General features: G+C 43.3%; 1 protein-coding gene across 1 annotated transcript in view; it reads left to right on the top strand.

The window, feature by feature from the left end:
- The window catches only part of LOC139205776 (intermembrane lipid transfer protein VPS13B-like), a 309,322-nt gene that overhangs the window by 158,236 nt on the left and 134,594 nt on the right, over positions 1-16,492 (top strand). The window contains exons 24-27 of the mRNA XM_070836087.1: positions 58-275; positions 4,749-4,952; positions 10,452-10,623; positions 12,734-12,848. Coding sequence (XP_070692188.1) covers positions 58-275; positions 4,749-4,952; positions 10,452-10,623; positions 12,734-12,848 — 709 coding nt within the window. The remainder of the gene's footprint in view (positions 1-57; positions 276-4,748; positions 4,953-10,451; positions 10,624-12,733; positions 12,849-16,492) is intronic.

A 16,492-nucleotide genomic window follows, 5' to 3' on the forward strand; every position in this document is an offset into this window, starting at 1 on the left:
CCCTTTCCCACATTTGTTATGTGTGTCTCTTTTTCCCTCTCTCATTTCTGCCACCAGGTGATGCCTTCCCGTGGACAGTAAGCCTGAGTCAGTTCAGTGTATACACATTGTTGGGACAGCAGCAAAGCCTGAGCCTGTTGGAGCCTATGGGCTGTACTTCCACACTTGCCGTCACATCCCATAAGTTGCAGAGCTGTTCTGAAGGAAGACACTCCTTTGTAGTCTGCCTCCACGTTGATCTGCAGCCCATCCACGTCAAGTGCTCCAACCCTCAGGTCAGTCAGTCAGACCTGAATCTCACAAAGTAGTCATCAGATTTACATGTATATTTATACAAATCATCCCCTTGTAAACTTTCCTGAAATATGAACGCACGAACTCTGGCAAGAAAATCCTGCCTCTGCATGATTTTCTGATATAGACTGACTCCAATAAACAAACTGCCTCATCTTCTTACCTAGTATAATTTTCATCAAAGTGGAAATGTAAACAAGAGAGTGTTGCCTTGTTTGTTTTGTTCAAACATTCAGAGGTCTGAGTGGGGGAAAGTGAGCAATTGCAGGACTCATCATCATTGTTTTACAGTGTGTTATTATGTTTTAGTGAGGGCGTGATGAAAATTGACAGATTGGAAACGGAACGTGTTTGTCTCCCGGTTAGGTCTCAGCGTTGTTTTTCATTGCGCTGTTACAGCACTATAATCACATCTACATGTACCATTACACATGTTTTGTTTTTTCGCAATTGAATTAGCTGTATTGAATTAGGTTCCTCTGTAAACACTTAATTGGGGCGACCTTTTGAGTGGTCACACTGTTAAATGTCTCCGACCACAGTGATGAGCCATGGTGATATTGAGGGGAATTGGTACCAGAAACAAATGAAAGGCCTTAATCTGTTAGTGGTGAAAACTTTCCCATAGATGAGGAGTGCTGGTCGTTTATTGAGGGAAAGTTTCTTTTCTTCCTTCCTCTCTGTTCTCCCCTTCAAATGGAGTGCCTGTGTCTGGCAAAGCTGGGAAGGCTTGTTGCGATTATATGATGAGTCATTATTAGTTTTTGGGTCCAATAAAAACGTTTCTTTTTCTTCTTCTTCTTCTTTTTCTTCTGCCTCTTCTTCTTCTCCTGCCTCTTCTTTCTTCTTCTTCTTCGTCTTCTCCTTTTCTTTCATCGCAATCCCTCTGCTCTCTCTTCCCATCTGTTCACCTCCTCTCTCTTTCTTTCCTTTTACGTACATTTCGAGGGGGGTTATAAGTTAATACTGTACCGTTTCAAATCATGCAGCAGCTTTGTGAGAACTGCTGCCAGCAACCCCACCCTCTCCAGAACAAAAGAGACCTCACACTACTTTACTCCTCTTTCTAATTAGCATTGCCACTTGTGGGATTGTATATGGGGATGTCAGAGTGCTGCACAGTTGCTGTACAATCAGTACCACCAGCACTGTTAGAGTTTGGGTGGTGGAGATTTAGCATGTAAAAGTGAATCACTCTCATTTTTAGACATTTATGCATTTAAAGTCAACAAATAAAACCAAAGAGACTGACCACTTTCCCTGGCATCTAAACTGCATTTATGTCACATTATATCACATTTCCCATAATATTCGATGGATTACTTCATTGCACCAACAAAAGTATTTTTAGAAACTGGGGTGACACGGTCAAGGTTCGAGTCGAGTTTTTTTAATCTGTTGCTTTTTAAAACATTATTTATTATTTTTATAGGACGCTACAGGTGTGGAATATGTGGTTTTAAAAGCATGTGTGTTATTCTTTCAATGAAAGTGCCTGCGCACATGAAAAGGCTTGATTCTGAATGGATTTTAGAGTCACAGAAAATATTAGGGTGCAACTACAGCTAAGATAGGAAGTGAGGTAAGTGTATTTGAAGGGGTGAGAAAAACATTAAAAGTAAAATAAGGGATAAGCGGTAGTAAAAGAGAGTGAGAGAAAAAGGGGCCAGGCCATGCACTGGCATACACACACACACACACACACACACACACACACACACATAATGTATGCATAGAAATGAAGGAGCAAACACAGATCAGCTTTGATGCATGTTTCCAACACATGTTCACTCCATTTTAACACAGAACACCCAAGGTGACTTGTCATATCCTGGAACAGATTAAGGAGAGTTATTTTGTTGTTACTGTGACTGTGACTGTGAATACAGTCATCTCGCATGGTGTTAATTCTTTTATTTTCAAACATCGTCACTCCCTTATTCCCTTTGATACATATCAAAATTATATAATGGTACTTAAGCTGTAAATTTACATTTAATACAGTAATCACATCAAACTTGTGTGTGTGTGTGTGTGTGTGTGTTTGTAGTGCAGTGCTTGCTGTGTGTGGTGCGTGTTGTTTCCAATCTGAATTTGTGTCTGAGTGAATGATTCATTTTGATGTCACCAGGATGGGGTGAGTAGCTGCACTTTTGCCTTATCAAGACCACCTCGAAATCAGCAGACTCACACGCACCGCCACAGTTTGCTTTGACCTTTGACATGTACATATACATCCTTCCAGTGAACTTATGCACACACACTCGCATGATATAGATCTGTACAGATGTACAGTCTCAGTCCCCACACATACTCAATGATGTGTCACATTTGTGAAGCTTCTATGTAAACTGTGCCTAGATAAAGGCACGCAAGCACTCATCATGTGCATGCTCTCCTGTCTTTCATCTGTGTTTTTATGAATGACTGTGGAAGCCTCTGTTCAGTCTCCAGTTTGTACTACTGCACTCTACCAGACCTCCTGATCTGCAGATGACAGGTCTTTGGAGAACCCAGCCCCCCCAAATGTTCTGCTGAGTTCCCCAACTCGAGAAATGTGGCATTTGTATTGTGAGCTCATGTAAGAATGCTAGTGTGTGTGTTCTGACAGCAGTAGCTGAGCTGGACCAACTGACCCTACTTTTCACTAATCAGGGATATCATGAGCAGGAAGTAGATAAAGGATGGAGCAAATAACTGAGGGAAGATAAGAGATGAAGGGAAAGAAGGATAGCGTGTGGTAAGTGTTGGTGAGAAGGGCAAAATAAAATCTGAAGACAAATGATGAGAGAGTGGATGAAAGGAATGAGGTAACAGAGAAATGGACCAAAAAATATCATCATGAAAGTTGGGATATAGACTGAACCCCAGACTCTAATAAAACAGAGGTCTTGTAACAACCCTTCATCTCAGCCTCACCTTACTAACCCCTTCCCTTTTCTTCTCTGCTCGGCATTCTTTACTCTCTTCCTCCACATCTGCTGCTGAGTGCAGTAGGCCTTGTTGTGCTTGGTTGGACTTGCAGGCCCAAGACTCTGAGAGGAGAGAGCACGAAGCCGTACATCTCCTGTCGGCAGTGCAGTTCGGTTGGGTATGGCAGACAGCTGTTGGCCCCGTCCCTGGACGGCTGCTGGATCGGCGTTAGCAGCTCTTCCTGGACATGTTTGAAATGGCCCAGCTGTAATGTATTGTGCTGCTTTTCATTTGATTTATGCTTATTTATGGAAGGCCTCCCTGTAATGTGTGCGCTAATAGGCGTGCATGTGTGTGAGTGAGCAATAGCGAGTAAAATGTGTTTGGAGTAGAGAAAGCTATTTTGTGTGTGTGCTCATGTGTCTGTGCACCTTTAGTTTTGAGGGACCCTCAGTGGTGGGGGGTGCGGGGTTAGTTGGCTGCAGAAGCGAAGCATTTGAAATCCAGAAATTAGCTCACTGTGAAAGAGCGTCACTTTTCTGCCTTTCTTTCCCTCTCTCTCCTCTCTAAAGAACACTGAGTGAATGCATGAATAACCGAAAGCATCACATCACATTCCCCTGCCTTCCCTCATGTTTTCCACTCTTGTTTTTGGCTTTGTTGTTGTTTAAAGCTAAGGCCTCTTTTCATGTGAACACATGATAAATAGTTGAGAACACTTGACGCCGAGCCTTCAGTTTTTCCTAGCCGTGGTGAGTTTTTCAGGGGAAATTGATGACACAACGTAACTTTCCTCTGTGGGTGTTTCTTTGGGAGTTTTGTTGTTATGGATAACAAAATTGTACAGTGAGGCATGTGTATGGACATGCTGTGCCTTTCAAATAATTAGATATTTAATAGAAAGACGAACACATAGGTTTTAAATCACTTTTGGGAAATGAAACCTCTCTGGATGACGAGAACAAAGTCTAAAGGGTGCTAAGTCGGTGAGTGAAAGAAATAGCAATGGATAGTGGTCCATTTTTGGCTAATATTTCCTCCTTCTCTCTTTCCTCTCTCAACTTTAACTAGGTTTACTGTCACATAGCTACAAAGCTGCCAAGCGAAATCATGGTAATGGCGTCAGAAGTCAGAACTACATGAGAACACCCCAGTGCAGCTGTTTGAGTCAGAACTTGGCAAAAATACATTTGAATCTGGTTTCAAATATTAAGACTACTTGTGGTGCGTTAGGTTTATCTTTTAAGGCACTCAACTGGCACAGTAGACTTCATGTATTGAAAGTTTAGTCTGCTGTGTTGCCAAATTTTGCACACAAAGCCGCGTCTGTGCACAATGAGAACGATCTTTCTATAGAAGCATGTTCTTGGATAACAAAGTAGATTGACTGACACAAGAATCCTGCACTATAGTTTTCCCTTATATTAGACTACATTAGATTATATTTGGTGTCAAGAATAGGATTCCTTCAAAATGCTATAACTAGCTTTCCAACTTAACGTCCTGTTTTTCTCTTCTTCTCTGCTTCCATCACTCTCCAGGTTCAGCTGTTGTACGAGCTCCTCCTCAGCTGGAGCTCCACGTGGGCTCGTCTCCAGCGGCATGGTATCTTGCGTCAGACCTCCAGCATCCCAGAACCCTCTGCTGGCGCTGCTCCATCCTCCCCAGTGCGCAGCAGTGCTGGCACCGCCCTACCAGACACCAGCACCTGCAGCCCCTCTGCAGATTTTGGCTCCCCCACTGAGGTTTGTTGTTCTCACCCAGCTACACATTTAATTTTGTCAGGTCACTGTTTTAAAGGCAGTCTGCAAACTTGGAGCAACTAGCAAAGAGAAGCTAGATTTTGAAAGTAGCAAGTAAGTAAAGCATCCCACCCCGTCCCTTCAGGCTTTCCTCCAAAGCCACTACCCCACAACACATGAACGTGTTGCCTGACGAACAGTAGTGCTGAAGGATGAGTCCAAGGCAGTGAAGCTGCCACAGGGTCCCTCATTCATTCTGTACACAACCACTGACTGACAGCATCTCTTTTGTTTTCAGCCTAACAAATAAACAAATCTGGTAAATGCCTTCACAAATGTAACACTACCTTTAGTCCAGAGTTACTGCTCACTCGGCTCAGAGGCTGTGCTTTGTGCTGTTTGTTCACTAAATGACAGTCTGTTGCGCTCAGCAGTGGCTCTCCCCTGTTCTTCAGCTTGGTGGGTGTGTGTTTCTTGCTGGTAGGTCACGACAGTCTGTCGGTGAATCTTAATTCAAATTTTGGCTGCACTTTCTTTGCCAGTCTTTTGTGACTAGTTCGCGAGCTTAAGCCTTGTGGAAGACTCCAGTCATACCAGAATGGGTGGACTTGTAGCTTGCTTGCAGTTCGTCAGGTACTTGGGTAGACAGACAGGTCGGAACAGACATTTAATTCAGACCAAATGAAATGAATGAATCAAATGAACTGGACGGTGCTGTGCAGCCTCAGACAGCGTTTTCTTTTTTGTCAGACCTCTAAAAAAGTTGCGGACCCTGCCTTTAATGAGTGTTTATCATCTATAAGAGTTTATCATGACTCTGCACATCAAAATTACTGTTTTTCATACAGACAAGCCTCTTCAGAAAAACTTGCGACTGCCACTAATGAATCATGGAACGGACTCAATTTACTCTCGCAGGGAAATGATTAACTATTTCATTCATTTGTGTACTCACCGCTGCTATTCTTCCTTCTACCATGTTACACAGCACGATATCAGCCACTTTTGAACTTTTTTAGTCGCCTACTCTGTTTTTTTAGCATCACACCTTTCATGTTGTACTCCTTGATTAATTGAGGCCTTACAACTGCACCCTGCCAACACCCAAGTATGAGCTTTTGTTTTTATATCTAAGGTGTTATGAGTCATGCAATAACACGTGCTGTGTAAGTCTGTGTTGTATACATAATTCTGCTGCTGATTTATGATTTTAAGAGCAAATATTGTATTTTTTATTGTTATGAGTAGTTGAGTCAGTGCTAACACATGCAGTTTGTCTAAAAAAAATCTGTTTTGTTTGGGCAGGATTTTCAAAGCTGGAAAAATCTCATCAGTGCTTGTGTTTCTTACAGTGTTTTTTTTTCTTACCCAGAACAGATACTCCAGATAGGCTGTGAGCTCTGTTTGATTCGTGTAAGCTGGGCCTTGATTGAATATAAACCTGCCTCTTAATTTGGGGAAAACAATAACCTGTATTTACATTTTTCGCTCAGATAAAATATCAAACCCAGAGAATGAAGTATGAAGTGTAGCAGTGCGTGCAGGCATGTGCAAAGCCAATGGAAAAATCACAGTCAGAGTTTTTAGGCAGCAACAACAAATGTTGAGTGTTATTTTTCCTTTCGTCCCTAGGTGATGCTTATCCTGGGCTTAGATAAAGTGGCAGGAGTTTTTTCTCAAGTCTAGTACAGTAGCAGCAACAGTGACCAGCTGGGGGTCCGCGGCCTTGGGGCCACCTGGGCCGGGTGTAATATATATGTGTATGTTTGTGTGAAGTAGGATTCATAAAAATGATTGTGTTGATTAGTGTTTCTGTGGCAACCAGCCCAGGATTTAATGCGCCTTGACCACCAGAGCCCCGCCAGCAATAGGGGGCCCCTGGGATCACAGCACAACCATCATACCGCCCTGAGAGGCAATAAAGTGTGTCTGTGTGAGTACATATACGTTAAAAAAAAAGTGTTTCATATGTCGATGTGCATCTGTGTCTGCATTTGTTTCCCCTGCGATCAACATGTCTGTGTTCTTGCGTCATTTGTGGACCCACAGAAGTGGCAGCAGTTCAGTATGGCAGTGGAGCCCTTATGGTATAGTGCGTCTGTAACAAGGCCACGGAGGCCCCTGACAGCCCACTTGTCACTGTTTACCTAAGTACAAACACTGGTAGAAGTGTTTAGTCCTCTGGGAGGCTGGGTGATTGAGCAAGAATGTAGGAGCTGTTTTGATAAGTCTCAGCAGTAGTGGCAGCAGTCTCTCCACAACAAGCCCACTCCTCACCCTCCTCCTCAGTCCTCTAGTTCTTCAGCTACATTCACACCACACCCCCTAAACCCCCTCGCCTACAGCCCCTGCTGAGCCGTTCCTCCACCCTCATTTATTGAGTTGACACATTATTCTGTAACATTTGCATATACATGTGTTTTGCTAGTACTTATGAATTGATACAACATAGTTTTTATTCAACAGAGTTTCTCTTCAGTCTTTTTTCCCTCCCTTATTCACGCCGCTCTATTCATCGTAGGGGGACATCACTGTTTTTGCTTTTTCCCACTATGTAATTATTTATCTTTCTTTTCTGCCTCTCCTCCATCCATGCTTTCATTCCATCTATCCAACTTCTCCTTTCTTTTACATCTTCATGTGCAGCATTATCAAGCCTCTGTCACTTATATCCTTTTTAGTTTTTTCCCATCCTTTATACCATCCCAACCTTTCTCCATCCTTCCACCTGTCCATAGACGACTCCCTCTTCCACTCTCTCCTCGATCTTTCTGTGACTCTTCCCAGCCCGCTGTTGTCTTCCAATGTTTGGGTCTCTCTGATGAGCAAAGACAAACTCTGCAAAGAAAATAAACCCGGATCCTCAGCCCGTTTATAGCGCAGAGGCCCAGGAATTAAACTGTATACTTTACAACTTGGCTTGTGGAGGTGTGGGAAAATAGCTCCCTCTTAGAGAGAGTGAGAGAGAGTGTGTGTGTGTGTGTGTGTGTGTGTGTGTGTGTGGCCCCAGTCTTGCAGCTCAGGAACGTGGTGGAGTCCACCTCTACCCATACCGCACCACCACATCTGTTCTTCAAGGCCTCACCTTGATAAGAGGATGGGGAATTTTCCTACGATGATAAAAACATGAACTTTTTTTTTTTTTTTACAGTTTTTTCACTTGTGCTTATTTTTTTCATTTGGAGATGTTTTATTGAAAATATCCTCTTTTTTTTGGACTATTTTCTTTCTTTATTTGAGGTTTTCAGTTGGTTGGGGTATAGTAGTTAAAAGCAAATGCATCATTCAGGGATTATTTATTTTTTCTCAGTTGCAGCCTTTCATTTTTTGGCAAGAATTCTTAATTGAAGTTCAAAAAATGTTTTAAAAGCTAGCGTGTGATTACAAAAAAACTGCAGGGATGTCAGTCTGTTATTAATGTCTCTCTCTTCTGACCCCGGTGAAATAAGTTTTGTAAGAGACTGAGAGTTTTTAAGTGACAGCGGTGGTTCTGGCTGGGAAGCGGGAGCAGTTGGGTGTCCGATGCTCCAGCGTAACCACGCTACAGTACACAGTGGTCTGAGCTTCCCACAGCGCCAGCGGCTGGCTCCTGTTTCCACACATGACATTACAGAGCCTAATCCTACCGACTGGCCAGAACTGTAAACTAAACAGTCCTAACCACACACACACACACACATACTGAGTGCTATGTTTTGACTCCAGCTCAACAATAATTAGTCCCCAAATGGCAGTTGACATTAGAATATCTCTCATTGAGGCTGACTGAACACCATTACTACTGGGCTCATGTTACTCACTGCCAGTCACTGTCATTACACACACATAGACACACACGTACACACACAAATACTCACACCTTGAGTGTTTGGTTCCATGGAAACCCATAATGACCCTGCTAGACACTTGATTGGAATAAATGCTAGTTCTGGTGGAATTAAGTGATTCAATGTTGTTTTTGTGGTATTTTTGTACATAGTTACAGTATGTAAGTTCATCGTTTGTAGGGTTATGAAATTGTATATATAACGTTAAAGACTACATATAGACTATGTATTTAATATGATATAGGACTCTACTTCCCCTGCCTGCAGAGCTTCCAGTCCTCAGGCCTAAGTTCATGCTCAGTCCTGGTCTGGTGCATTTTTATTTTAAATCGTCATTCATCGTCATCGTCATCGTCAAATTGATATGTTTCACTGTTCTTGTTCTGGGAGCTAATGCTTCCCATGGAGCACGTGATTCTCATCAGTTTCAAGTGTTCACCACACTATAATGTTGAATGTATTTTTGAATCGGCATGATCCTTAATTTATTTATATAATTGTCATCCGTCGTTATTGAGATCTGCTGTCAGCCACCCTCAACTGCACGATTAAATTAAATTTGCAAATTAGCGTGGGGCCCTCATCCCTCCCCCATCTGTGGAACAGGGACATAGTTTCCTCATCTGGATCCTCTTTAAGATACTGTAATCAGCCCAGCAGCTGTGGGGTTTCTAATTGAGATGGTTGATAACCTCCTCACCAACCACAGCCAGGCTCGATAACCATGACACAATCTGTCATTACCACGCTGCGATGGGAGAAGCTCTGGAAAAAGTGAAACCTGCAGTTGCAAATTGCCATATTGTTTGTTTGCAGCCTTTTCACTTTCCGAGTCAGCTACGCAGATACATGTTTGGAAAACAGACTTACCAGGAAGAGAGTAGGAGAAATAAAAAATGTCCCCAGTGCTGTCATCCTTAGTGCCTTGCCAAACCCCCAGTAATGAGATGAGAGCTCACAGAAGGCAGCCTCCTCCGCCGCATCCTGCTCTCCTCTCCACCTCATCCCCCACCTCCGCCCCCGCCTCCGGTCCTCACTTCCCATTCTCTCCCAGGCTGCGAAACGTGTGTGTCCTGGCGCACTTGAGTGAAAGCAGGCCGTGTGGGTGCTGGTGGCTTAGTTTGGGGTTAACACCAGTGACAGCTCCGCACAATGGTCCTTTTCCCCCCCACATCGCTCAGCTCTGAGTGAAGTTCTGCTCACCAGACACTGATGTCATCTACACACCATAAGGCCTGAAAGCTGGTGGTTGCTTTGTTATGGCTACGTGCACAGCGACAACACTTTCAAACACACGTACACATTTACCGAACACATGGCTGGACACGCATACAAACAGATAGGAAAACAAACAGTTGCAACACAAACGGTATGATTCGATGTTATGGTTTATTGTGTATTAATGTATATTATATGCATATGTTCTTTGATAAACTGTTTGACTGCTGTATTTCTTAACTGAATATTTAAACTTAGTAATTAAGATGTGAAGTGTTAAAGGCTTATTGATACTGACAATAAAGGGACATTCCTCCACCCTTCAGTTCTAGATTTATTAAACAAATCTTTTTTAAATGTTTGAATTCTTTCATAGTAGTGCCAAGTTTTGCCACAAATCATGGCTTGTTACCATCTTCTCAGCCCTGATTGAACAGATTTGTTTTTGGCTCCTTAGGGTGACTCAGTGCCTGCTGGAGATGACAGTCCCTTTGCAGACACAGTGACTCTGGAGCAGAAAACTAGCAGCATTGGCAGCACCAGCGGGAAGGTCAGCCTTTGGATGCAGTGGATGTTACCCAGAGTCACAGTTAAACTGTTTGCTCCTGACCCATCTGCCAAAAAGACAGGTACTCTAACCATGACACAATGCTTGCTGCTTTTTTTTAAATGCAATGAAATCCAGCACATTTTCTTTTCTCTGTTGCTGATTAAGGATATATAATTGTTCAAACTTGTGGTAATTATTTGCTGTTCAGTCTTTGTGCTGTATTTTCATGGTACCAGCACCTGAATAATGAAATGACTGGTTAGACAGCATGAGCCGTCACTATGTGTGAACAAACAATACATTTATTATTTTTTGTTAAATTAATTTGAGATCTGGTGAATTTGTGTTATAAGACAAAAGAGAAAACTTTCATACGTAAAGCATGATTAGTTTTAATGTACAGTACAGTGTCAAAGAGTTTTTACAGCCCTGCTGTATCAACACTTTAAGTGATCAGCTCACGACTCTTTTTTCATTTGAATGTTGAGCAATTGGAAGGGAAAAGCAGCTGGAGCAAAGGAGGGATGGAGGGAAAAGACAAATAAATAAATGGGTGATGAATCCCAAGCGAACCGCCTCTTGTCCCCTTTAGATTTACTGGGGCGATGAAAGGCTAGATTTACCTTTAATTGGTGGCTGTAATATTTAGCATCTGCCAACCAGATCGCCGAGCTTAAGGTCTTTAATGGTGGAAAAGGAATGTTTTGGAGGACATCACAGAGATGGTTTGACTTAGAGACATCCTAAATAGGCATTACTTAGGATTTGGGCTTAATATGTGCCATCTGAGTTGGGAGATGAAGTGGTTGGGACCACTGGATTTTCTGTGTGCAACACATTAAGCATGTTATTGAAAACAAGAATTGTGTGTATGCAGTATATTAGATGCCTAATATCACGAGTACATTCTTGAAGATAACTAAGCCACAGATATGAATGCAGACAACGTGCTATGATGTAATATGTTTTTCAACTCCAAAGGAAATAAGATTCTTGTCTCTCGAGTGAAATGGAAAAACAGCCATTCCAGACGTACTGGTTCTTGGGTATAATGTTATGCTATTATGTGTCGGAAGATTAGAGGTAGAAAGAGTCTCCAGAGGCTCTGCTAAAGGCACAAATCAGTGATACACTTTCCTTCTTTCAAGATGAACCATTTAAGGCAACGGGACTAAGGGTTTCCAGTACTCTTACAGGGTGGGTTTAGAAAACTCATACATCAATATCAACACTGTGTTCGGAGACTATGAGTTTCTGAGTATCGAACAACTTAGGAGAGTTCTTTCCACACGGTATCCACAATACAGCTGACAAGCCTTGTGTTTCAATTTTAATAAGCCATTAGGAACCTCTGCGTTTCTCAGAATCACCACAAGGCAACAGTACAACAACAACCATAGTTTCACATGCATGAAGTCCATTTTCCCAAGCTAGCCTATGATTGTGGGACTTGCTCTGTGGAAACAATGAGAACCAACACTTAAGCTCACAGGCTCGGTTCAGTACAAAGTTAATCAGTCCTTCTATGAAGCTTAGTCACTTTGCCTGCAGTGGGTGGGTTTGTTTGCACACAAGGTGCACTGAGGCACGCACATAGATTTGAATGAATACCCACACAGATGAGTCTACATGAACACTTAGTACTGTGTAAACACACACTCTTCATTATGACAGGCTGAATGATATCTTACTCATGCATTGATTCTTACCCACATATTTCAGTATGACCTCTGTGGGCAGCAAGCCACCGTGCATGGGTTGTGATTATGTGTATTTGTGTGTCTGCATGAGTGTGTACGGAGGCTCTGTCCTTAATCAGCTTCAACAACAGACTGTGTGTCCACTGCGCAGGAGTTGACTACAACAGCTGGATCAGGACCAAAGGCAAGACCTGGACAGGGTTAGCCACAGTACAGGTCCTTGCCCACAGAAATTAGATTCACACGCACAGATGAAACTTCCTCTCCTGAAGTTGGAGTTCAGATGTATCACCCGCTTGCCAAACACTGGTGGTCATACAGCATGCGAAAAGAGAAACAGAGGGAGGAACTCCCTGCATTTGCAGTGTTGCAAACTAGGATTGATTCACAGTTATGTTGTCTATTAAATACATGTCTTTCCACTGTGATTCACTTTATAATCTTAAATGTCAAAAAAACATTCTGCTCTACTTTCTGTGTTTCTGTCAGAGATCTGTATCATCAGTGAACTAGAAGACCTGAGTGCCTCAGTAGACGTCCAAGATGTTTACACAAAGATCAAATGTAAAGTTGTCAGCTTCAACATCGACCACTACAGATGCAGGTAGAGTACATCTCTCACATGTAAATGCATATATGCATTCGGTGGTAATCTTTAAGTCACTAAGCAGAACAGTCCTTGATGACAACGTCTTGCCTAAACGGTGTGGCACCAGTGGAAGAAGTGATAAACTGGGACCCTCCAGTCAGTCTCTCTGTCTACCGGGTCCCCCTGCTGCCCCCAGACCCTTATGCTCTCACAGTCCCAGAGTCTACACACACACACTTTACCACTAATACCACTAACACTTTGTCTTTTCCCACTTCTGCTCATACGGGTGATTTTTCGGATTATCACCTCAGCGTCATCGTCTTTCCAGACAGCTGCTGTGGTGGTGACCACAGACAGCCAGATCGACCAACAGGCCAGACGGACGGGTTGAACGGACTCCGGGCTGGCCCAATTCTGACTCACGAAGCAGAGGAGTTCAGTCAACCCGTCAGTCATTTTCTTTGAGCCTGCGGTGTCTGAATTGATTCACAGAAACATTAACACGTTGTTAAGGGAGGAAAACCACCGGGCAACGTTCCACTGCATCCTTATGGTAATCTCTCCCCACGTCAAGTTCCAGTTAAAATGGGGTAATCTAGCTCTGGGCTCTGAAATTATGAAAGCACATACTGCAGCATGGTGAAACTGAAGCTGTGACTAATGATTATTTTTTTTCCATGCCGTATACTCACATTCTTCCCATCAATTAAAGATTGGCCTCATTTCCAATATCTTTATCTTTATTTTTTCCTGTATTTCTTCCACTTTGCTTTAATCGCATACCTCTGTGATGGAGTCACCAGCTCAGCGTGTGTGCTGTGTACGTGCCTGAGGTCTTGCTCTGTTGGGAAGAGACCACTTAGCTGGAGGCAATTGCCCCTGTCTCTGTCTGAGGAGATAATGAAACAGTGATCTGTAACACCCCAGCATGTTGCATCCAGCAGACCAGAGTGTGTCAGTGTGCTCCGTGCCTGAGTAAATCTGTTCCTAGAAGTGCCTCCATCTCTGATCGAGCCAGACAGTGACAGAGAGATGGACCTTCGGAGGCCCTGTGCACATATTGAACCCCATTATCAGCAATCAATGCTCTCACCACTAAAATGATAATAGATATTGATTCTGATTTGCCAGATTTTAAAATCACCTTAGCTGTGTACTAGGCATGTCAGTACAGGTCAGAGAGGGAGTGAGGCGATCATCTTGGCTTTGAACCTGACTGTCTAGCAAGCTTCTCACAGACCTCCCAGTTTCACTGTAGCCATTTGATTTATATTCTGTCAGGCCACATGTGTTACGTACAGTATGAAGTATCAGCCTAAGCCAGGACAATGTCAGTGGTTAGGTTTTAGAGTGTGAAGGTGTTGTGGGTCATTATTTTATACTACTCTGCTCTCCACAGGTGTGTGTCCAATTGCCTCTGAGACAGAGCCAACCTTAATCTTTTTAGTAGACCTCTATGCCTTCCTAAGTAGATAATGGGTCAATTTTCTCATTTCTAGGTTATTTCAGTTTAATGTGCATTTAACAACATGGTCTGAACGCAGTTTTAACCAACCAAAGTTCTGGCAGGCAGAAGCACTCCATCATCCAAGCCAGGTTACAGTCATGGCTGTTTAGGACACAGTGGAGGACCTCTGGGCTCCTGGCCCACTCTAATCTGTATCATCCACATATAGAAGAGAGCCCACAGGGGTTGGAGTCCATATTAATCATTCTGAACAGATAATTGTTCGGTATTTCATCACCCAGCCCAGGTTATTTGTGTGCATTGGGTCAGATTAAATCAAGCTTGACAGAGAAAATGTCTCATCTGGCCTTAGCTATCTCAATGTGGGAAAATGAATGGAAAGTTAGATAGAGCAGGCAAATATGGGAGGTGAATATATAATTGAATCTCTGATTGTGTCAAAATAGGAGGAGGACAAGAAAGGGTGGAGGGGGAAAGGAAAACGACAGAGAGCGAGTCCCCGTGGAATACGAAATAGGCGGGCGTTGAACCTCGTAGGTGTGGGGCTCATTCATCATGGAGCAGAGGAGGTGAATTCAAGGGAAGCATAGAAGCAAGGAGGTGATAGGGTGGTTGGGTATTAAACTCTGTTGGAGGGCGTCTCCTGTCCAGTGGGAAGTCTAGAAATTAGGAAGCTTCTTCTCCTCCTTATTTCAGCCAGGTTTCCCCTAGCAACGGTGCTCCTTGAACTGTTCTAAAATGCAGAGATGCCCCCCGAGAGAGGACGGCCGGTGACAGTTCGCCCTTATTCACTCCAAGGAGCAGCTCACACAAATTGGAGCTGATGTCTTCCAGCTGTTCGGCAAATGGCTTGAAGTGAAGGATGACTGGATTGGAGTAGAGAGAGAGAGAGAGAGAAAAGAGAGGGATGATGGGAGAGATGAAGAGCTGTGGGGGGTCCATATGGATTAGTCACTCTTACAGCTGAGAGGGGAGATTACAAAAAGATATTCACATAGACACACACACACACACACACACACACACACACAGAAAGAACTGACACACACACACGCTAACGATGCATGAAACCCGCGCACGTCCATACACATTCACCAGTAGGCCTCCTCCTCTCTCACTAAACTCCCAGGATTCTGATGGAGAGTAATGAAGAGGGAGAAGGGGGCGTAAAAGAAACGATGCAGATGGTGTTGAGCTATTTCCATTGTGTGAAACATTTTGCCATACATGTGTTGTGCATGATTTGGCATCCTCGAGTAGCTCTAGTAACTTTGTGCATGTATATATATCTGTTTGTGTTTCGTATACTGTAGATTTGGTGTTGATTTTGTGCCGCAAATTGAGAATAATCATTGTTGTCTTCGTGTTAACTTGTTGTGATGTCTGCTTTCAGGTGCTCTCTGCTTCTAATGGATGGCCTCAACAAAAATGGAAATCTTTAGTCACAAAACTTTTCCTCAAGTTAATAAATGTGTTGCATTTTTGTTGATTTCTCAAAGCACGGTCAAACATTCAATAAGAATGGTCATTTTTATGTACATAATTTACCTTCACTGGAGTTTCAGTGTATGCCTCCAGGCTGCTGAAAGTTTGATAAAAATGTTGTCAGCCCCAGCTTACAGTACACTCTGAATAGTCCCAGATGCCCAAGTAAAGCTTGGCCTTGTGTGTCTCTCCAGGCCAGGGCAGGGCTGGCACTCTGGCCACTATGAAGGACTCATTCTGCAGTGCAAGGAGACAGCCGTGGTGAGGCTTCTGCCTGTCCCATAGCAATCTGGCCATCTGCTGCTCCTAATCAAGGTCCCTCGTCTCTGCTCATGCTGGACAGACAGGAGTCATGAGAAAAAACATTGTTTTTGGCAATAATGCAGAGTGTCCACAAGAGTAATATTTTGATATGCTTTAAAACTTTCATGAAAACAGAACAGAATTACAAATAAATTCCATTTACAGTATAACTTTCCCCTGTCTCTCCAGTGGCTCTGATTGGCTAAATAATCAAACCAATGAATCCTGGTGGCAGCCGTTCTTCTGTGTGTGTGTGTGTGTGTGTGTGTGTGTGTGTGTGTGCGTGTGCGTGTGCGTGTGCGTGTGCGTGTGCGTGTGCGTGTGCGTGTGCGTGTGTGTGTGTGTGTGTGTGTGTGTGTGTGTGTGTGTGTGTGTTGTGTGTTGATGTGGGAGGAGACTA

The sequence above is a fragment of the Pempheris klunzingeri genome, chromosome 8, assembly GCF_042242105.1.
Source record: "Pempheris klunzingeri isolate RE-2024b chromosome 8, fPemKlu1.hap1, whole genome shotgun sequence".
In the NCBI taxonomy this organism is placed as follows: Eukaryota; Metazoa; Chordata; class Actinopteri; order Acropomatiformes; family Pempheridae; genus Pempheris; species Pempheris klunzingeri.